Genomic DNA, 22,462 nt, shown 5'->3' on the forward strand with positions numbered 1-22,462 from the left:
CCCATGCACGCATGTGAGCCCACACTATGTGCTTTATTTTTTTTTTTTAAGATTGATATCAGTTTCCAATTGTATTTAAGAGTCTTGGCCCGAAGAGTGCGCTCGGCTCTGCCAAGGACGCTGCGCTCGTGACTGAGCGCGGGCTGGAGCAACCGCCAACTGAGTGCAAACCCTTTGCGCCCGGACCCGTCCAACGACTATAAAGAGAGCAGACTGTCCGCTAAGCCTCATCCCGACTTCAGCAGCCTGACTGCCTTCTTGTTGCTTACACCGTTGCTCCAGATTCACCAGATCTCGGAATGGACCCCAACTGCTCCTGCTCCACCGGCGGCTCCTGCACCTGCTCCAGCTCCTGCGGCTGCAAGAACTGCAAATGCACCTCCTTGCAAGAAGAGCTGCTGCTCCTGCTGCCCCGTGGGCTGCTCCAAATGTGCCCAGGGCTGTGTCTGCAAAGGTGCCTCGGACAAGTGCACGTGCTGTGCCTGAAGTGACGAACAGTGCTGCTGCCCTCAGGTGTAAATAATTTCCGGACCAACTCAGAGTCTTGCCGTACACCTCCACCCAGTTTACTAAACCCCGTTTTCTACCGAGCATGTGAATAATAAAAGCCTGTTTATTCTTAAAAAAAAAAAAAAAAAAAAAAAGAGTCTATTGCACACATTTTGACGTTTAACATAAAGACTTTAGTTTTGGTGGTCATTATTACGAGACGCTGGAAAGCATGCCTTTGGCAATTACCTAAATGAGCAATAAAAAGAAAATCTCAGGGTTGGAGAGATGGCTCAGCAGTTAGAGTATCTGCTGCTCTTGCAGAGGACCTGGGTTCAGTTCCCAGCACCCACATAGGATATCTGAAAATGGATTGTGTTCCTGGCAATTCAATATCCTTTTTCTGGTCTCTATGGGTACCTGCACATCATGGTACACAGACAGACAAGCAAGGACACACACACACACACACACACACACACACACACACACACACACAAATTAAAAGGGATATCAAATTGAATTTGTGAGGGAAAGCACAGTTATTAGAAATATTTTGAGGTCTGGAGAGATGGCTCAGCTGTGAGAAACAGTCATTGTTATTGCAGAAGCCTCATTTTGGCTCCCAGCACCCACACTGGCGCTTACAACCATCCCCACCTCCAAATCCAGGGATCTGATGTCCTCTTCTGATCTCAGAGAGTGCCAGGAATGAAAGTGCTGTTCAAAATACATGCAGGTAAAGCACCCATACATGTACAACCAGATAAACAAAGCTAAAAGCATACATAAGGATGTCACTTAAATAAAGGTAAAATCGTTGAGGTGGAAAATGGAATTGGAACCACTAAGAAGGATATGGTGGCTCAATGAATCCGTCTTGTTTTGATGGCCTTGATTCTTGGAGAAATGCTCATATCTGTGAACTGAGAAGGCTTTCATCTTTTTACTTACCATTAAATTGCAATGGGTAGTCCTTGCTGCCCACTTGACTACATCTGGAATGAACTACATATAGTCCAGAGATGGAGGGCTCGCCTGTGATCCAGATCTTGAGGCTGGAAGAAACAGGCTTCTGACCTGGTTCTTTTTTTTTTTTTAAGTTTTTTTAATTTTATTTATTTAATGTATATGAGAGGTCTATCTACATGCCTGCATGGACACTTGCATGCCAGAAGAGACTTCATTATAGATGTGATTTGCCGGGAATTGAACTCAGGACCTCTGGAAGAGCAGGCAGTGCTCTTACCTGCTGAGTCATCTCTCCAGCCCCCAGGCCAGAATTTATATTGGAAGTTGACGGGATCACCAGGATGTACTTACCCGGGCCTTTTATTTGTTTGTTTATTTGGTGTTTTGGAGGTTGATTTTTGCCACAGTGCTTGGGCTTTTCACTCCTGGGGTCACATGATCTTTTTGCAGAGACAAGTATATACCACACAGCACCCAGGTTTTTTTTGTTTTGTTTTTTTTTGTTGTTGTTGTTGTTGTTGACAAGCTTTAAAAAAAATTCACATAGTTTTGCTTCTGGTAAATTAGAATTTGCCTAAGTTCTGGCTCCAACTTTTCATGGGGCAAGAGCTAGACTGACAATGAGGCTTTGCTGCTGTTCTGTTAGGCAGTACACGCCATATCTGCATTTGCTGTCCTTGGCTTTTGTCTACACCAGTGAGCCTCACTCTTTTCTTGGTTCTGCTTGACTGATTGGCACTTTAAATGGAGACGTCAAGTTCAGATAGCTCATTATTTCCCCTTGGGTCAGAGGGTGTCCACAGACACCTAAATATTGATATTGCATTACCGTAACGTTATCGTGAAGCATCTTCAGTGAAGTTTCATGATGGAAACCCCACAAAACAGGTCATAAAACCGGCTAGGGCTTTTGAAGTAGGGTATTTCCTTAAATTTCTGTTAATGTAAAGCCCAGGCAAGACAGACATATTTACAGTATGCTGATTCTCCTGAAGAATTTCCATGTATCTTCTCAAAGAGGAAGAGGATCAAATGGCCACTTTTATTTGTTGTTGGTGTTGTCTAGCCACCACTTTTTGGCTATAGGTGTCATGTTCTATGCTGTCCTTCAGGTGGTGGTCAGCCTTCTGGTCTACTTAACTTCATTGGTTCTCACTCTTTACATTTAAGTTTTTCTAAGGAGGGCTGGAAGACTTGGTACTTTATGATTCCACTTACAAGGTTACTGTTATTTTAGTTTTAAGTTTTCCTTGCTTCCACCTCAACTGTCATCTATATGAATTGCTTGACCATAGTCTTTGGGGGAACCTGGACGTTTATGGTGATTCTATAGTGCCTGACATTCGGGCAATTCTATACTATAGACACCTATCTAGGGCCTTTTATATAGTAGCACGTGTTGTGCAATGACAGTACAGTAAAACAGAAACAAAAACATTTATTTCAAGTCAGGAGAAGAAAAGGACATTTTATCCCAACCAACTCTTGGAAGTCTTATTAAAAACAATGAAAGATCCATCTATATAGTAGACTTTACGTGCTTTATTTAATAGGGATGTGCTATGTAAGGCAGGGTAGCAAGCTTTTTCTCTAGTGATTGCAGTGGGAAAATTATGTTTAACTCCTGATTTGAGCTGCCATCTTTGGTCCTGGCAGGTGTGTGCTTTATCTCAGCTGGTTGGCCTGAGGGACCCCCCTGCCCCAGCACGAACCTTAGTCCCCAGTGTGACTCCATTTCACTCCAAGATGAAAGGAATGTTTATGAACCAGGAAAAACTCCAAACCGCAGGCCCAAGTGCCCATTGGTGGGAAAGGAGCTACTGACAGATGATTTAAAAAAAAAAAAAAAGCCTGCAGTTCTCCTTAAAGAAGTTAGAGGTGTCTCTGGTTTTGAAGAGGTGAACATGTGTACAAACCAAGGAACAGTGATCCATTTTAACAACCCTAAAGTTAAGGCACCTCGCCAAGACAAAAACAGCTGACAGAAATGCTTCCCAGCATCCTCGGCCAGCTTGCCGCAGTCTGATTAAGGAGACTGTGGATGGAAAAGCACCTCTTGCTACTGGAGAATGTGATGATAAGGTTCCAGATCTGGTGGAGAATCTTGAGGAGACTTCTAAGAACCTGGCAAACTGAAATGGGATGGCACCTCTGGAGAGGTCGCCATTGCAGAGGTTACAGGGCTATTTTATATACGACTGCTTTCTAAAAAACTGTTTCCTTTGTGGATTTGATAAAATTGAGACCTCCAATATTTTTTTTTTAATCCCAAGCTCCCTGGGACACTCTTTTGGGATGTTAGTTTTCACTTTAGTTTTGGCTTATACACAATTCATTCTTGAAGAAGCTTAACTTTTTTTTTTTTTTGCCTAGTAAGTTCATAAAATGATAAAGTAAATTAACAGTTTATTAAGGCTCTGGACAAGGCTTTTCCCTGTGAGGTGGCAAGGGAACCTGAAGAAACCCTACTTTGTTCATGGAGAACTGCAGGGCCATATGTTTCTCAGAATTGGCTAGTAGGTCTAAGACCATATTCATTGAGTATTTGCCAAGTTTGGTAGGATGAAAATTTTTTTAAAGTGTGAAGAAGGGGCAGGCTGTTGGCTGTCTGGCTGGAGCAGAATTGCTGAACAGTGTTGAGTGGCTCTGTCCAGAGGACATGCATACTCACTGCCCCTCTCTAACCCTGGTCACTTGTAAAATCCATTTCAAGCCATTTAGGCACAACATGAGCCAAGCCTGTTTTTGAGTTATTTGATTGGACAAAAGGTTGTGATACCATTCACAGTAGGGAAAGTGTAATTTTCCATGTCTTTTGGGTATTTTGAAGTTGAGTGATTTTTGTCTTCTACAAAAGGTTGTGATATCATTCACAGTAGGGAAAGTGTAATTTTCCATGTCTTTTGGGTATTTTGAAGTTGAGTGATTTTTGTCTTCTGTAAAATTTCCATGAATAAATAACTTACCAGTGTTTTAAGGTTGGTTTTGACTGCCTTATTAATAATCTTTGAAGTAACCCTTGTTTCTTCTTCCTGTAACCTGCCTCTACTTCATCCTCGTACAGTAAAGGAATTGGAGACCCGAGGCTAAAACGTGGACAGTGCAAGTTTGGTTTAAAAGTATGAAAAGCCTTAGCATCTTAAAGGTGATTAACTTTATGAAGCTAGAGTGCAAACTTCATTTTGCCATTAACATTACAAGCTCCTGGCAGGCATCTGAGGAGAGCTCTGGTGTTTTCCAATTATCTCTCAAGGGGCTGTTTTCATACACAGCATTATTTCTTGAAGTCTACGTAGGAGCAGGTACTTCTGCTAAATCTCCTCTTCCATATATCCACTTACCCATGAAACTACATTTATTGTATATATAATCTCAAAGGTTCCCCCAACTCCCGGTGGTAGGTGTGAGAGGAAGGTTTTGAAATTTAGTTCAGGGTCTTTGATACACTCTGCTTTTTAACGGGTTCATCAAGTGCATATCTTTGGATCATCTTCTGGACTATTTGTGATTAATAACTCCTAGGACCGGTCTTTTTTAAAAATCAAGTGTACAGGTTATGCCTTGGATCGTGCAAGCATGTGTCTGCCCCGTCTGTCAGTCTTCTGCCTTTTCTTCTGAATTGTCATCTTCCAAAGCTTGTCTAACAAATGTCTACTTCCACAGTTCACTTCACGCCAGTGAACGCCGATGCGCATTCCATTCCTGCAGGTGCCTAGTCGTCCTGCTTCCTGTCGGGGTCTCCCTTTTTGGCCATCAGGCGCTCGCTCACTTCCCATCGCGTACTCTTCTCACTTCGAGAAGTCCGTCGAGCCCTCCTCCAAGTCTCTCGCCACCCCCCTCTGCCGCCCCCGGCATCCCCACCGCACCGGCCGGTCCCCGCGCTCGCCCGCAGTTCAGCTGGAACTTTACTCCAGCCGGGGCAGAGCGCCGTGGGCGCGCGGGGCGGGCGCGTGCAGGAGCGGCGGCCGCGGGAGCGCCGGACGGCGTGGGTGTGCGAGCGGGCCGGGGGCGTCGCGGGCCGGCCTGCCCTATAAGGGGCCGAGCCGCCTCTGCCTCCGGGCGGGTGCCTGGCGGGCCGCGGCGGCGGCAGCGGCGGCGGCGGCTGCGATTGGCTCAGGCGCCCCATCCGGGGACTGGGCTCGGCGCTGCTCGTTCGCCCTAAAGGTACCAATATGGCGGAGGTGAGCGGAGAAACCGGGCAGCTGCGGCCGTGCCGGGGCGAGAGCCGGGCTGTCCCCCGAAGCCCCGCAGCTGGCCTGAGACCCTCGGCTCCTCCCGCGGGTCCTCAGAAGGCGGCGCGGCGGCGGCGGGGGGCGCGGGGCGGCGGCGAAGCGCGGCGGGGCTGCCGGGGGGGCGGGGGCGGGAGCGGGCGCGGGAGCGGTCTCCCTTCGGGACTAGGCCGCGGCGGCTCCGACCCCGGCCGGGCCGGGCGGTGGGGCCGGGCGGCGGCGGGCGGCGGAGGCGAGCCTCGGGCCCGGGTAGGCTCAGGGCCGTGGCCGGAGCGGCTGACGCGGGCCGCCGTTCGCTCGGCGCCTCCTCCCGGGGTCGGGGTGGGTGGAGAGCGGCCGATCCTTGGTCGGCGGCTGGATTGCAGCGCGGAGAGCGGGCTGCGCCACTGCCCCGCCGGAGTGAGCCGGCCCGGCCCTCGGCTCTCCGGCCGCCCGCCGCCCCTCCAGGCCAGGGGCTCCGAGGCCAGCGGGAGCAGAGCGGGACTCTCTGCCCCGAAGCCTGTGAGGTGCGGCGTCCCCGGGCGCAGAGACCGACCCACACCTCGACGTCCTCGCCGGCCAAGCGGCCCGAGAGTCTTCACCCCGGGCCGGACTGGGGGGGACGCCGAGCGACCCTAGCTGCCGGGCTATCTCCCCTGGGACGGGGAAGCTGGGGGAGGGGGCGGCGTGATGGGCGCACCGGAGCTGGGCAGGAGCGAGCCGTGCTAGGGCCGAGCTGGCGGGCTGGGGACCGACCGCTCACCCGGGGAGGAACCGGCTCATCCCAGACTCAGTGGCCCAGGCTCCGACCTCCGTAGCCCGGGGGTGGGGGGTGGGGAGGTGGGGAGGGGCTCTCTCGCTTTGGTTTGGGGACCAGTGTCAGGGTCGAGCCGGCCTATGCTTGGGGCAGTAGACAAATCGTGTAGTTCGGGTACCCGCGCCCCCAAAGGGCAGGCTGTGTATCTCAGAGGGTGAGACCCTCCTAGGGAACGGGGTTGCGTTTCGCGGAGTTGCTCTGGAGCCAGCGGAGAGCTGGGTGAGCTAGTGTAGGTGAACTCCTCAGATGCCCGGGATGAAGGACTGATGCTACGAGCCGACTAGCTCTGGTTTCGGCTTCCCGGCTTTGTAACTTGCCGAGCTCCAAACCGTGGCTTGGAGTTGCCCGTTCCAACTCCAGCCTTCGTCCCGAGTCTGCGAGTTTGTACACTGGGGACTTGGGGAGGAAGGCGAGGCAGCCAAGAGGGGGCCCGAAAGGGGCTGGGAGCGATTGGAGCGAAGCTACGTCTTGCACTTTTTGGCAGCTGCCTGGGAGCGCTCGGCACCGCCCCCTCTGCGCCCTGTTGCCTGCACTGCCTCCTTTTCCTTGCTACAGGATTCAACCTCACAGTTTTCTTTTTTTTCTCTCTCTCTCAGGCTTCCTTTGGAAGTTCGAGCCCAGGTTTGTTCAATTTTCTTACCTCTTTCGGGGAGTCCCAGAGGGAAATGGGCTCAAAGATTTGCTGCTAAAACGATTCTGTACTTCCACAGAGCTGTGTAGTGCTATTTTTTTCATCATTTGGATCTTAAAGGGTTCCAATGTAATTACCTTGTTAGAGGAAGGAATAGTTTACTGTTATTCACTGTGCATGTTGGAAAAAGCACCCTGAAACCTTATTACAAAGTCTTTTATTCCCTCATAACTTTTATTGTTTGCCTCTAAGCTGGAAATACTCTCAAATCAACTTTCTACAAATTTTAACCATTTAAGTCTTATTTTTGTTTATTAAAAGAATTGCCCTTTTAACTTGTCAGAACCTGTGGCAACTTGGATTATTAGTTTTAACTCCATTTTTCTTTACTCTGACTATCAAGAAATATCTATTATATTTAATCCGAAAATAATGAAAAAAAGCAATATGTGTCTTCCTGGTTTTGCAGAGAAGTATTAATATGGTTATTTTGAGGGGAGACCATCTTAACCTTTCTAGTAGAGAAGTCAGAGACTACTTTGGGGATCCAATTAAAGGAGTCCACAGAATCTGCACAGGTGTACTTACATGGGAAGGGAGAGTGTACTTTCCTCATCTGCTAAACTGTAGATTCTCAAACCTTTTCTAGCTGCCTTGGCTCACGGGTTCCTGAAAAATGACTCTGGAATTATCTACCCCCGTTATTGTACAAGGAGGCAATTGGAATTGTTTTACAGAGGCACCCAGTTAGTATAATGGGAGTGTATGCTTTTTTTCCTTTGGTATAAGGACTACCAAGTGCTAAGTAAGTTCTCTGCTATTGAGGCGTCCCTGGCTGTACCCCCAGACTTTGTTTAGAGGGATGGAGCCATTTGCCTTGAGTCTTAGTTTTTGTATTTAGGTAACTTTCAAGGTGGTAAGATAGATTAACACAAAGTGATGGGAATATGTGATTATTTTAAAATCATTGTTTGCCTCTATCTGTACAGTGTTTTTAAAATTCTTCCTAACGTCAAGACAAGCAGCTCTTTGTTACGATGCAAGTTCAGGGAAGGAATATTTATATACATGATTTGAAGCATCAGGTTGATAAAATGTGATTTTTCCATTTTGCATTATTGTCTGTAGAAGTTGCAATTCAAATAAAAATCCAAAAGGCAGTGTGGCCTCCATGTCTAAGCAGACACTTAGTTTTTAATGAATTAGTCAACATTTAGAGAGAATTTTTACAGCTGGAAAGGACTCAGATCATTGCCTTTAGTCCAGTGTGTAAAAACCCAGGAAGATCCAGGAAGTTTGAAGCCTGCCTCAAGTCTCAAGCCACAGACAGCCAGGAGTAGATCTTTTTTAGGCCCGTCTGTTTCACATCCTTGACACTTAGGCATATCACAAATGTTTCTCAGGAAAGAAAATTTATAAAGATGGTATTTTTTGATTTTGAGCTAGTTAGTAAATAATTTATCTTTCTCTCTAAAAGTAAGTTAAGCCATATCTATTTCAGCAAAAATGAGCATATACCAAAAACCTTGCAAATAAAGTCTTATAGAAATGGAAATTTGTACTTGTTTGAATGGGAGTGGGCTAATGATTATAATTTTCTGAACTCAGAAACATGGAACTGTAATTGGAGTCTCTACATCATGAAAACACATTGGCCTAGTTCACTGTTCATGATGCTTAAATGTTTGAAGTGTTAAAATAGAAATAGCTTTCTTTTTCTTTTTTTTTTTTTTTTTTTTTCTTTTTCAGAGCTGGGGACCGAACCCAGGGCCTTGTGCTTGCTAGGCAAGCGCTCTACCACTGAGCCAAATCCCCAACCCCTAGAAATAGCTTTCTTAAAAGTAGCAAACTGTTGAATATTCTTCCATAGACATGGCCACACCCCAGGTCGCAGGTCCTTCCAAGCTCTGAGCTTCTCCAGTGTAATGGCATCTAATACTAGAGCAGACAAGTGCACAGAATTCTCCTGTTGACAATAGCAGCTTGAGGTGGGACGTCTTCTAAACCTGCAGATAGGATGTCTGTTACCTTACTTTCTTTAAGAGCAATCCAGAACATGCATGGATTTGTGCTTTAATGTCTGTTTGATTAATTCTGGGGAATTTGAAATACTGACAAGGTCTGAATAAAATGGTTCTATGCTTTAAAAAACTAAATAGTTATAGTTGCTTCATAGAAAGATGTATTTGTCTTGAAAGCCAGTTTTCTATTGAATTTTGTGTCTTTGTTTAGGGTTAGAGTTAATGTAAAATATAATCTCTTCTGAAATGTTAATGTTTGTTGACTCATTCTCTGGAAGTCTCTCGTTCCTGGAATTTAATTCTTCTGTTTGGCCATGTGGCTTGTGTTTGGGCTATACTAGGAATTGAACCCAGGAAGGAGCCCGTGTATTCCAGACAGGCATTACGCCACATTGCTGTGTGCCCAGCTCTTGGCTATTTTAAGCAAATGATAACTAGTAAGAAGTTTGATTTTTTTTTTTTCTCTTTCTTCGGAATGTGCCACTGACACCATTTTGTTCCTGTTGCTCGTTTGCTTTTCCAGGCTCTGGATGCCTGTGAAGCATAAATGTTGTACCTTGTTCTCTTCATGGTCTCAGTGCCTGTAACAGTGTTTGTGAATACTCTACCTTGTTCTTTTGCTGGGTTACATATCTTTTCAAGACCATATAGTTTTATTTTACAGTCCATAAAGTGTATAGTAAATTCATTTAATAAAATTCACATATAAATATCAAAAGCAACTAGAAAACCAGCACACATTTTTATTTTGTTTTTAAATGCCCTTGGGTGTGTAAATGACTCTGTGTTTCATTCCAGTTGGGTCTTTGTCTTCTGAGGATCATGATTTTGACCCCACTGCTGAGATGCTGGTCCATGACTATGATGATGAAAGAACTCTAGAGGAAGAGGAATTGATGGGTGACGGCAAAAACTTCAGTTCTGAAATTGAAGACCTGGAAAAGGTAAAGGCTTTAGCACATTAGAACATGCAGACACTGGCAAAGACTTGGAAACTTTATTCAGCATATTAATTAGAACAGGCAAACACTGGTAAAGACTTGGAAACGTTATTCTAAGTTCGAAACTCTCCTGAACTATGTTAAGTACTTTTTTTATTTTTCAAACCTAGGCTAATATTACAAATTTTCTCATTTTGAGAGTAGTTTAATCAGAGCATTTTCATTATTTGTTAGCCTCATTTTTCAGCTTATCCCAGAACAGTGAGGGTCTGACTTGAGCTTTATTTAGTCCTGTAGTAGAGTAGGGAAAAATCTTTTCCTTCCGAAACTTATATTGGTAGGACACCATTTGAGACTGAACAAAATTTGCTATACTTTCCAATGTAAATTGGTAACATTCCGTCTTCACCCTCCAGTCATCTTTTCAGAACTTGGCAGGATTGAGTGTAGTGCACAACTTCTTAAGTCCAAAGTTAATATAAATTGAAATGAACTGTATTTTAAGCCTCCCTTGTACCACAGCATAGCAAGAGTCCTCCATAGGGTCACCTTGGGAAGCTGCTGGGCTACACTGTCTGTAGATTAGCCTCGCTTGAAAATTTCTCATCAGCTCACAGGAACAAAAGCCTTCAGGGATAATAGCAAGTGATGCCCCTGCTCTTGTGCTTCTGGTTTTTTCTTTTTTTAGAGCGCAAACATACAGCCTTTTCACTGTCTTTGAATGAAGCAGGGCAGTGTACCGTGGTCTTTTCTTCCTGTTAGCTTATAGGGAAACAGTCTTCAGGGCCTAGACCTCAGGCCGCTCCTGAAGTTTTCATGTGATTAATTAATCCATGGTAATTATAATTAGGTTTAACCATTTGAAAAAGTATCTCCAAGACAGAAGTGGCTCATGCGTATCTGTATTCCTAGCATTTAGGAGGTAGACTCAGGACGATCATGAGCTCAAGGCCAGCCTGAGCTGCATTAGAAGCTCTAGTCCAATCTGAAAGTACAGTCACTCTCCTCCTATGCATCTGCAGATAATCAATAGCATTTTTGTTTTTTGACACCCACCTCTGAATTTGTATATTTAGAAAATTTATGCTTTTGTGGTCTCAACATTTATCAGTGTCTCTATTTGATGTTTCTGCTTCTTGATGATCTGATTCTCCATTCAGAAGGCTAGTTTTTTTCAGTTCCTGAGTGGTTCTTTCTTCAATAAAGTGTAGCTGTCTCTTGCTATTTAATGAAACACAAAAATGAGTAAAAGAAACAGAGGGTAAAACTTGAAAAAAATTTGACTTATGTAATTTAAGATGATAATATTGATCTTTATTACTGAAACTACAGTTTAGGTATTGGTAAATTTTAGCAGTTTAGGGATAGGATGTTAATGTTCATTTTCAATAAGTTTTATTTTTATACTAATTAGAGTGACTGAATGTGCTTTACAAATTTGTGGCTGTCATGTGGCATGGAAATTAAAAATAAGATGCAAAGTTAGCTTTTCTTTTGTGGCTCTTTATAAATCATAAGCTTCATAAATTTTGTTTTTTTAACTGCTTTCCAAGATTTAAATTTGATTCTAGATTTAGATTTAGCTCTTAAACATTATTAAATTTTCTAAAAACTCAGATGTTTAAATAAATAAGAAACTAAATCATCCTTTCCACTAGATTTGTGAAAAGATTAAAGTTTCTACATGTATTGTTGTGCAGAGTCTCAGGAATACTGTATTAGGTACTGAATTTAATCTGTATCGCAGTCCACTGGCAATGCACCATGAACACACGTATTTTCCTGTTACGGTAAAAGGTCTCCTTGGTTAAGAAGGAACACAGATAAGCATGTGGCTAGTAGTAGTGTGTATCTTAATTTCTAATGGGATCAGATTAAAATAATGGCATTTTCCTTTTACAGACAGAAATGGAGGTGTAAGGGGCTAGGTGTTCACCCAAGGTGATGATCAGCATGCCGTGACTCTGAATTATTACACTTCTTTCCTCATAGCCAATCCGAACAGTAATTGTTTACATCTCAACCCCTTAGGAAAACTGCTTGCCATTTCTTAAGTGTAGTAAGATCTCTGATCAAATTAAATACCATTCTCCTCTTTGTTAGCAATGGTATTTTTGTGAAAGAACCAAGAACCTCTTGACTCCTCCACCTCTGACTTTTCTGTTCTTTTCAGCCTGTCATATCCTGGCAGTGTATGCCTTATCTCACACTGATCCTTATAGCCCCTTGGCCCTCAGTTTCTTCTACTCACAGATCCTGTGAGATAGGATCTGACTGCAGAGCCCAGGCCCACCCCACGTCTGGGATCGGTCTCTTTTCCAAGTGCTTCTCACAGATGCCTCACATTTGGATGGACTGACTTCCTGACCCAGTATTGCTCTTGGTCACTCTTTGGTCAAGATGTCATAAACATCTATGTGCTTCTCCCTCCAGTCAACCCGTGGTTTGGCCTCTTCCAGCTCATTATAAGGTCACCAGTGATTCCTGGTTGCCAGATGGTAAGAATTCTTGCCTATCTTTTTCTCACTTTGTTTCTCCTTGCTGTTTGACCTCAGTGAACAACGTTCACTTCTCAGCATCCTGCTTTCCTGGGTTGACCCTACTCACTCACCTCATCTCTCGTAGCTGTAGGCTCTCGGACTCTGCCCTGTCTTCCTTCCTCTCATTTGACCCGTCCATGGGCTGTCAGTCAAGCACACTACTACACCTGTCTTGATATCTTGCCTTAGTTTTGTGTCTCTTCCTTGTCTGGTCCAGGAGTTAGCCAACTACACAGGCTGGAGGTCTTGCACTGTAGACTCAGATCTCTCTCATTCCTGCTATCAAATAACTTATTCTCCTTGGTCTAGAATAAAGATCCCATTTTAAGATTTGGAACTCTACCCCATTTCCTATAAGCTCCTGTATCTGACGTTCTTGGAATAAAGCACAGACCCTTTTCTCTCTGCCCTTTTTGTAGGTGAGCTCATCAGTTCCCATGGCTTTAAATATCATGTAGATGCTAATGAATGCCAGATTTATATCTTTAGCCCAGCCTGATTCTCTGAGCTCCAGGCTCCTGGCCAACTTGACTTTTCTTCTTGGATGCCTTGTAGTTCCCAAACTTGTGTCCTCTGTAAAAATCTTGAATATAATTCCTTTAAAAAAAAAATCTCTTTCCCCTTTGTCTTTCTGTCACTCCAAAAGTACCCACCCTTTTGCTCAAGGAGAGGTCTTATTATGTCTCGCTATAACCCACAGCTTTCTGCATGCAGCTTCCCAGTATTTCAAGGAGAAATGTCATGTTTCTCCATTTGAAAATCATGGTTTTTATGCTTCTATGTGTTTGTACTCAAACTCACACCTAAGAACATGTTGGTCAGAGGACAGTGCAGGAATCTGTTCTTCCGGGTCTCAGGTTGACCCCAGTCAGGCCTGACTGCAGTGCCTTTGTATGCTGGCTAGCCCTCCTGATTCTGTTCTCCAGTGGCTCCTGGTTCTTGGGGATACAGTCCAGGCTCCTTTCCTAGTGGTGAAGCCCTTTTGATCCGTCCTTGCCTCTCTGGCCATTCTGAGTCACTTCTCATTCATCCCAGTGAGCCATGGCCACCCTTCTTAAACTACCATCAGCTTCCAGGTTTGTCTGCTCCTCTGACTGGAATGCTAGCCACTGGACTATGTCCCATGCTTCGAGACTCAGCCAAAGATGGTTTGTCTTTCTCTGCTATCCAATGAGAATGGACCCCAGCCAAGTCTTCACCTTAGGGTCCTTTGTATTTTATTTGCACTACATAGTTTGCAACTCTGTATTTATTTGGGTATTGTTGCTTCCCCTGCACAGCTTTGACCTGTGGTTGTTGTATGGCAATTTACCGGATTCTCTCAGTAGCACTGAATTCCTTCAGAGAAAGGATTTTCTGTAATCCTAGAGTCTGAATGATATGGTAGACCACCAGGGAATGAGGAACAGCAGCGATCTTCATACTAAGGAGAAGGGTCACTGTTCAGTCTTAAAGAAATGATGCTCCAAACAGGTAGTTGGCCAAGGATGCAACCTGGTCCCTCTCCAGGGTAGCAGGATAAGAGCCCAAGGGAGTGACTGCTGCTGGAGGAAGACTGGCTAGTGCTAGTTAACTTCCGGAGTTCTCTAAGTCATGGTGGTTCTTCTCTGGCATGAGTGATGTCCTGTCTGTTCTGACTGACCCTCCATCTGGGCTGACTTTGTATTTGTGAGTTAGCATTGTGTCATGCTTTAGTCTAAGCTCTGTCTGTAGGCAGGTTCAGGGCTGTATCTATAGAACAAAAGCCAAAGTCCTGGGAGCCTCCAGCCTAAGTTCCTTGTGGGCTTGGATGGGTACAGGTCAGCGTCCTGTAGGCACTTTGGTCATTCATGGGCACTTGTATTTACGTGTTCCATGTTAGTCTCTCCATACAGCGTACTGTGTGACAGCTGCTTGCTTGACGGGAACTAAACCAAACTTTAGAAAGAAACCCTTAACTGACATAGGTAAACACCCTCTATTGGTGAGTAGTAGTTGTAAGAGGGTCTATGTATGCACTGTAGTAGTTAGGGCAAATCTGCGCACGATCAGCTGGGCCAACAGTTTGGATGTCACTCAAGGGTGACATGGGTACCTAGGATATAGTGCCATGGTTAAAGCATGCAGGTTTTCAAAGCCATGTTGTCAGGAGGACTGGGGCTGACATTCAAACTTGGAAATAACGTAAAATGATAGTTTATGACAGTTGGGTTCGGACATCATTATATAAATATAAAATATACCAATATTTATATAGGATTAACCGAGCAAACAAGAAACTTAAAATGACCTGAAGTTGTCTGTTGTTCACTTGATTGGTTTATTGGAACTATTGCTTTTGTTAATATACCAATTAAGCACTGGGTTTAGTACTATTTTCTAACATCGATACACAAAGAAGCCAGGGCTGTGGTTGATTCTGCCCTGTTGATACTATGCTATATAAACCATAGTAGTTAACCCACAGTTCAGATTATGGCATTACTGAGTCTGTCTACCCTGCTCACATAGGAAGGAAATATGCCTCTAGAAGATCTGTTGGCATTCTACGGCTATGAATCTACAATTCCAACGGTTGCAAATTCCAGTGCAAACAGCTCCCCAAGTGAACTTGCAGACGAACTACCAGATATGACTCTAGACAAAGTAAGTACAAGCCTTTATAAGAAAGTTTTAGGGTCACTGTCATTGACTAAGTTTTTTTCTGCTAAAGCATCTTCTAATTCTGAAATGGAAACTTCCTGCTATTTTGATGACTGCTTTGAACATTGTTTGATTGCTTTAAGGTAGTAGGTAGTAGTAGCTGTTCTACTCTTGCTCAGTATTTTCCTGTCTAGACATTGTATCTAGGGGATTTTTCTTTAACTACAGTTGATCTGTAGACACATGGAGACATCTGTTACCAAATCTTCCAAAGCCTGCAAACCAGATCAGCTCAGGCAGAGTTCTTCTAGGTCCTGGGAGTGACAATGGTCACAGCAGCTAAGGCCATGGTGACCTGCCTCACACAGGCTGCTTTAGGAAGGTGTACTCGTCATTGAGGAGAATCATGTGGCCGTGTCTCTGGGTGGGATTCTGAGACGCTCTCATTGCCTGTCAGGTTTTAGGTAGGAAGAGAAATCCACATCTTGGAACCTCTTCCTGTGAGTTCTCTTCAGCGGTCATCCAACACCACTGTGGAACGGCACATTTTGGTGCGGTCCAGTCAAATTTCTTTTGAGCAGTGCTGCCAGCCCCTTACCTGGACGTTTAAACATCGGGAGAGCCTTTGGAGAGATTTCCACACTTTAAGAATTCGTTAGAAAACAACACTGAGAGGTCCTATTTTATAGTTTCTGAATTACTGTCTTACTATTCTGCTCAGACTTGCCATGAACTCCTGAGCTCATGAAATTCTCCTGCCTCAGCCTCCTAACCTAGTCCAGTAGACACACTCTGTTGTGCAAACATACTGCTTTTATTATAAGATTGATCTGCACCTTCCAGTTAATTCTTTTCATGCTCATAGGCAAGTTGTTTAAGTGAACAATTGCATTTTTATTCTAATTTGAGTCATTAAAAATTTTAAACAGTGTATGTTACTAAATATAAAATGTTAGTATTTATATATATAAAGTAAATAACAGAATTTCTAACTTTTCAGAAGGAAGGTGCAAATCGGTTCTTAATTATTGAGATTATAAAAACAAAAGGCACGTCCATGTGCTGAGCTCGCAGCTCTTCCTAACTTGCACTGCTTCCCAACTCTTGCAGGAAGAAATAGCAAAAGACCTGTTGTCGGGCGATGATGAGGAAACCCAGTCTTCTGCAGATGACCTGACACCGTCTGTGACTTCCCATGAAACTTCAGACTTCTTCCCGCGGCCTTTACGATGTAAGCGGCTAATGCCTTCTTCCATGTTAACAGTTACATTTCAGGCTTCAGGGCGTCGGACAGACTGACGTACATGCTTGGCAGGGAGAAGCGGTCTAAGCGTTGCACATACCTTAGAGAGAGTCTGATGGATAACCTGGGTAGGGCTGCCCTTTGTACTGAGGTGGAGTGAGTGAGCCCATGCCGTTAGAACCCATACACTCATTCAGTTTTGCAAGGCTGCCTGTCTCCATCTGTTGCTATAGTAACCCATCTTAATTAGTTCAGCCACAAAGTAGTTTAGGCTTGTGTTAAGAGGTTCAGAGCTGGTCAGTCCGGAGCAAGTGAGCGAGCTAGAGGCTGTTGGACGGCTGGAGCGGAGCAGTGCCTAAATCAAAGGCACTTGTTTCTTCGAGCTCTTCAGGCAGTGATTCTGACAGCAAAGTTGAAAAAACGTTAAAGAGGAAAAAGCAAGTTGTTGCAGAGAAACCTGTGAAGAAGCAAAAGCCTGGTGAGAGTTCTAGAGCGCTGGCATCCTCTGAGCAGAGTAGCAGCAGCAGAGATGATAGCGTTCCAGATTGGAAAGATGGGATCTGTCAGTGTTCGAGACTTTAAAGGAAAACTTCTAATTGGCATTAGAGAATATTGGATGGACTCAGAAGGCGAAGTGAAACCAGGGAGAAAAGGTATTTCTTTAAACATGGAACAGTGGAGCCAGCTGAAGGGACAGATCTCTGACATAGACGCTGCAGTAAGAAAGCTGTAAAGTCTGAGCCATATCAAGCCTGTACTGTCCTGGCCATTTTATTCTGTCTTTTTCACATTGGCTTTTGTTTTCTAAATGTTGTTTTCAGTGCTGTTGTATATTTGGATTGCAGAACAATTTGTAAGACAAATACTTTTTTAATGTGCATTATTAAAATGTTCTAAGTGAAGAAAGAAAAAAAAGAGGTTCAGAGCTTAGCTGTTTTGGGAATTTACCAGTGCTCAAAAAGTATATTTATTATATATTTTTAGTTAGTTCTTGGTGGTTGATATTTATTAGTAATATTAAAATGGCTTTAGAGTGAAATGCTTAATTTTAGCCCCGTTTATCTTGCTTTTAATGGAGTTAATGTTTCCAGTGTTCATGCCTGGGAATGAACAGGGCCAGCTTTGGGCTCAGCTATCTGTGCGGTCCTGGGTCAGTCCACTGAAGACAGCCCCTCCCCTCTCTGCCCCCATGCTGCATGTGACATTTCAGGTGCTGCTGTTGTGACAAGAAGAGCATACACTGAAGTGTCAGCGCTCTATGTCCTTGTGACTGCCAGCTATGGACACAGTGCAGACAGGCTTATGGATCCTCCTTATTCAACACACTTTTATATAAAAATGGCATTCTTAGGTGCTTAAAATCTTCGTATTTTCTTTCTTAAGCAAACACAACATGTGATGGAGATAAGGAATCAGAGATTGAGGACGTTGAAACGGACAGTGGTAACTCACCTGAAGATTTGAGAAAGGTAAGCCGCCTGTCATTGTATGTAATCTAATGGAGCCTTTGGACTAGTGCCTCTAAACACTCTTCTGTGGGCAAGAGAGATGGAGTAGAGGTTAGGAGCATGGACTAACCCTGAAGACGACAGGAGTACAGTTCCCAGCACCAGGTTTAGTGGCCCACAACTGCCTGTAACTCAGCTTAAGGGGTTTGACTCTGGCCTCTGAGGGCTCCTGCACTCACTCATGCACACACAAATATGTGTTGTGGTAAATATATAAAAGAAAAAAAATGGTACCTTTTATCCTTCACTAGTGCTGGCACCGCACCGTAAGGCCGCGTGGCACCGCAGGGTATCCTTATCTCATCTGTGCGGATTCCAGTGGTCACTGCTCCACGCTGGCTGCCATGAGTGAGTTCTGGCACTGGAGGGCCTTATGGAACTCACCTAAAATCAGGGCTCTAGAAATCCAGCAGCGGCTGTCCTATTGTGGCTTCCTGTCACGGACTTGTCCCACACTCCTGTCAGCCTCCCTCTGGTAGTTAAGGTAGAAGCTCCCAAGTACCCGGTGAAAGCAAGACTCAAACAGATGTAATTTTAATAATCAGGTTTATGTATTAAACTCTGAATCCATAGTACATCCACACAATAAGCTCACAACCAAGTGTTAAAGATATCAACCGCCCACCTAGATAAGGAAATAGACATAACCATCTAGGGCCACTCAAGACCACCCGGCTCTGGGACGTCTTCTCCATCTCCATCTCCATTCTCCCATTTTTGTTCTTTCTCACCTTAGAAAACTTTGTCCCTGCTTTACTTTTTTGCTGTACAATCATGGCCTTGACCTAACTTGTGCCAGCCCTCACCTGCATAATGACATCAGCCTACACGTCACCCTTTCTGTCTAATTAAAAGTTTTTCTCTCAAATGTAAATCTTGTAATTTATAAAGTATAAAATATATCTAATACCTCGTCCAACATTTTATCAGCTTAAGAAAGGCTTAAAATCTATGTTATGTCCTGGCTAGCTTGTATACTATCTGATAACTATCTAATTAAATATGTATTGTCAAAGTTAAACAGCCTGGGTAGGCTGTGAGACTATAACTAGTTTCAACCCTGTCAGAAATCTGAGAATGACCAATATCTGAAAATATAGGAAGCCTAACATGGCTTCCTGAGCTGAGACAGGTTGAAGAGATAATTGTCTACTTGCACAGTCCCCTGTTGGCAACACGTGAGCAAGTCTTCAGCCTAGGATCATCTGACAGACTTTTGAAACACAGAAGTATGAAGGGCTGATCATTCTGGCTTGGCAGAGATTACCAGTTGAGTATATTCTGCACCGTGTCCTTTTCTGGATAGTATTTGTCTGTAAATGAAGTAGGTAATTTCTGTCCAGCGGCTACCTAGCCACAATGGATCATCTCACTGGAGGTAGAGATGTCAGTCTCTTCATTGGATCCACCAAGCGGGAGCTGTTAGGAGCATCTTAGTAGTACTCTTTTTTTTTTTTTTTTTAAAGATTTATTCATTTATTATATATAAGTACACTGTAGCTGTCTTCAGATACACCAGAAGAGGGCATCGGATCTCTTTACAGATGGTTGTGAGCCACCATGTGGTTGCTGGGAATTGAACTCAGGACCTCTGGAAGAGCAGTCGGGTGCTCTTAACCGCTGAGCCATCTCTCCAGCCCAGTAGTACTCTTAACAGTAACTTAGACCCATGAACTTGCTATCTGGCCCTTAACTCCTTGTATACTTAAATGTGTTGTATAGGCACAATTCCTATATATATAACTATTAATTTTAATTTTAAATCAATAAGAAATTTGTATTAAAGTCTGTCCCAATGTAAAAGATTATATAGCTTAGTAACAACGTAGGTGAAAATGAAATGAATCTTATGTTTGAGGTGGGGCTGACTAGATGGCTCATCACTTAGGTGTGCATACTGCTCTTACTGAAGACTGGAACTCCGATCCCAGCCCCGTGTAGGATGGTTCACAGCTACCCATGACTCTACGCCAAGAAATCCATCGCTGTCCTCTGGGCGTGCACCTATACTCTTGTGCACATCTTACCTTCCCCAACACACACACATTTAAAAAGAAAGCCTAGAAGGAGTTAAGTGCCTTCCTAAAGCAACTTGCCATAGTTCTTTTGTCCCATGATCAAGCTTATTTTGATAGGTAAGAACAGATTAATGATTTGAGATTGTTTTTCTGTGTTTGTTTTTATAATGTTGCTTTTAATTTTCAATTTTCCTGTAGGAAATAATGATTGGTCTACAGTATCAGGCAGAAATTCCCCCTTATCTTGGCGAGTACAGTGGTGATGAGAAAGGTAAGGTCTAATTATAGTACCACTTCTTAAAAGTCTGACTATACACTAACCAGATGGTACAGAGTTAGATGAATCCAGAGGAACTTCTAGAATCCAATATGGGAAAAAAGTATGTCAACAGTAAGCTGGGCCTGGTGGCCTTGCTTGTGATCTGAGCATTGGGGAGCCGGTGACAGGGAGATTTCTAATTCCAGGGCTACCCGAGGGAGGCCTACAGTAGCAAGACCCCTGGGGCTTAAGGAGCTGTGAGTAGAACCTCCTCTCTTGAAGAAGTGTTACAAATATAATCTTGAGGAAAGAAACTGAGAGCAAAAAAGAAACCAGGAGGCATTCTTGTCCTGTTGTTGGCAGAGCAGGAAGTTGACTGCACCCTGCTGCCGTTGCTCTGTGGCTCCTCACCGGGAGTGTCATCAGCTGTACTTGTCCCTGAGAGTTCTGGGAGCATGGGCTGGGGGATTATGAATGCAGCTGTGCCGCCTTCCACGACCAGGAGACTCCAGGAGATCCGGACAGTGTCTATGGGTGCTAACAGCCACCAGGCCCACTTTCTCTTTCCCTCTCTTACATCACTCTCCATTTATAGCCCAGGGGCAGGTTACCTGGGCCATCAGCCTTGGCCACTACTAGCGGCAATGTTTTCCTAACTAATGGAAGAGCTTGTGTCAGACAAGCAGGAAGAGCTGATGACCTCTAGTGCCTCTTGTTCTCCCCGTCACAAGCCACTCATAATCCTTCCAAACTGCAGATTCAGGAGGGAAGGTGTGTGTGCCTTCTGGAATTAGCCTATTTCAGTTAAAACAACTTCCTAGAAACTGTTGGATAAAGACAGTCGAGACTTGACCAATGAGTTATTTTTTTTATTAGTTACATAGAAGGTTTCACATGCTTGAAGAGTGGATCATACAACAGTAGGGTAAATGCTCTGTCTATTACTCTTGTACAGAGTGATGCTTTAATAAGGTGGTGGGGTACATTAATTAATAAATCAAACCCCGTGTTAGTGACATTGTGCTCACTAATAGCACTAACAGCTCATCATTTTAAGAGATGGTGCATTTTATGTTTGCCCTTCATAAGCCTCTCTAGGGGGGTCTTGATTAATCTGCTTCTTTTAAACATGCGCTTCTGATTAAAGCAATCTGTAAAGGAACAATAGACCTTAGACATTGAGTTATTATTTGATATTTTGGCTTTTAGTTTTGTTTTATTATATAGTTTTAACCTTTAGAAAGTTCATAGGGTCAATTATGGAATTAAAGAGAAAATTCCAAACATCCTCTCTTATTTTGACAGTTTTGTTTGTTTGGTTTAGTTTGGTTTGGTTTTTGCAGCTTCATTACAAAACTCGAAGATACTAATAATGTGGTCTTACAATTATAGTTTAACTAGCCTTAGAAAGCCTTCTAATTGTCAGTAAATCCAACTTCCAGAATAGCTTTATGCTTTGACTATTGGCCCCAGATAGTCAAGTTAAAACAGCTGTGTTTGCTTTTATGCCAGCAAAAGACTGTTCTTGTCCAACATTATTCACACGGCTTCTCAGTTACTTATCCCAGTCAGCAAGCTCTGTCCAGTAAGGGAGGCACAGTCTGAACATTCTTTAATGTCTTCATTATTTGTGATATAGTGATGGGATTTTCTTTCTCAGCTTATGAAAATGAAGACCAGTTACTGTGGCGTCCTGATGTGGTTTTGGAGAGCAAAGTCAAGGAGTACCTTATTGAGACCTCATTAAGAACTGGAAATGAAAAAGTCCTAGACAGAATTTCCTCAGGCACACACACCAGGGATAACGAACAGGTAAGCTTCCTCTTCTATAGTATTTCTAGATAAATGCTGGTTTAAATAGTCTAAGTGTAAATGGGCTATCTTTTTCCCAGGGGTTTTTGTGTGTTGAGGTTGAGTGGTGTGAGTGAGGCCAGAGGTTGACCTTGGTGTCTTGATGGCTCTCCTTTTTCTGGGACACAGGACATTGGCACTCAGATAACATGTGCTGTGTTTATTGCTGCAGCACGGGGTCCATCTGTTTACCTCTCCTTAGAAATGCATTCTGATAGGTTAGATCCTTTTACAGTGGCTGTTGTAGAATTATTTAAATTTAAATAACTTTAGGGATTTATGTAATTTTCCCTTCTCTTTCCAAACCTTCCCATGCATCATCTCTCCCTTTCCCTCCCTCCC

General features: G+C 43.8%; 1 protein-coding gene and 2 pseudogenes across 5 annotated transcripts in view; all 3 read left to right on the plus strand.

The window, feature by feature from the left end:
- On the plus strand, positions 231-620 carry Mt1-ps2 (metallothionein 1, pseudogene 2; annotated as a pseudogene).
- Mier3 (MIER family member 3) overlaps positions 5,520-22,462 on the plus strand; it is a 28,457-nt gene continuing 11,514 nt past the window's right edge. For 4 of the 5 annotated variants that reach the window (XR_015662483.1, XR_015662484.1, XM_087621684.1 and 1 more), the window contains exons 1-8: positions 5,520-5,642; positions 7,083-7,107; positions 9,937-10,082; positions 15,110-15,244; positions 16,352-16,472; positions 17,868-17,953; positions 20,209-20,281; positions 21,930-22,081. Coding sequence is in view for 3 of the 5 variants with exons in the window: in XM_087621684.1 (XP_087477810.1) it covers positions 5,634-5,642; positions 7,083-7,107; positions 9,937-10,082; positions 15,110-15,244; positions 16,352-16,472; positions 17,868-17,953; positions 20,209-20,281; positions 21,930-22,081 (747 nt within the window). In the remaining 2 variants the exon portion in view is untranslated. 5 annotated transcript variants of the gene reach the window in all.
- On the plus strand, positions 16,546-17,298 carry LOC103691453 (activated RNA polymerase II transcriptional coactivator p15 pseudogene; annotated as a pseudogene).

This window comes from Rattus norvegicus, chromosome 2 (assembly GCF_021556685.1).
Source record: "Rattus norvegicus strain SHRSP/BbbUtx chromosome 2, alternate assembly SHRSP_T2T, whole genome shotgun sequence".
In the NCBI taxonomy this organism is placed as follows: domain Eukaryota; kingdom Metazoa; phylum Chordata; class Mammalia; order Rodentia; family Muridae; genus Rattus; species Rattus norvegicus.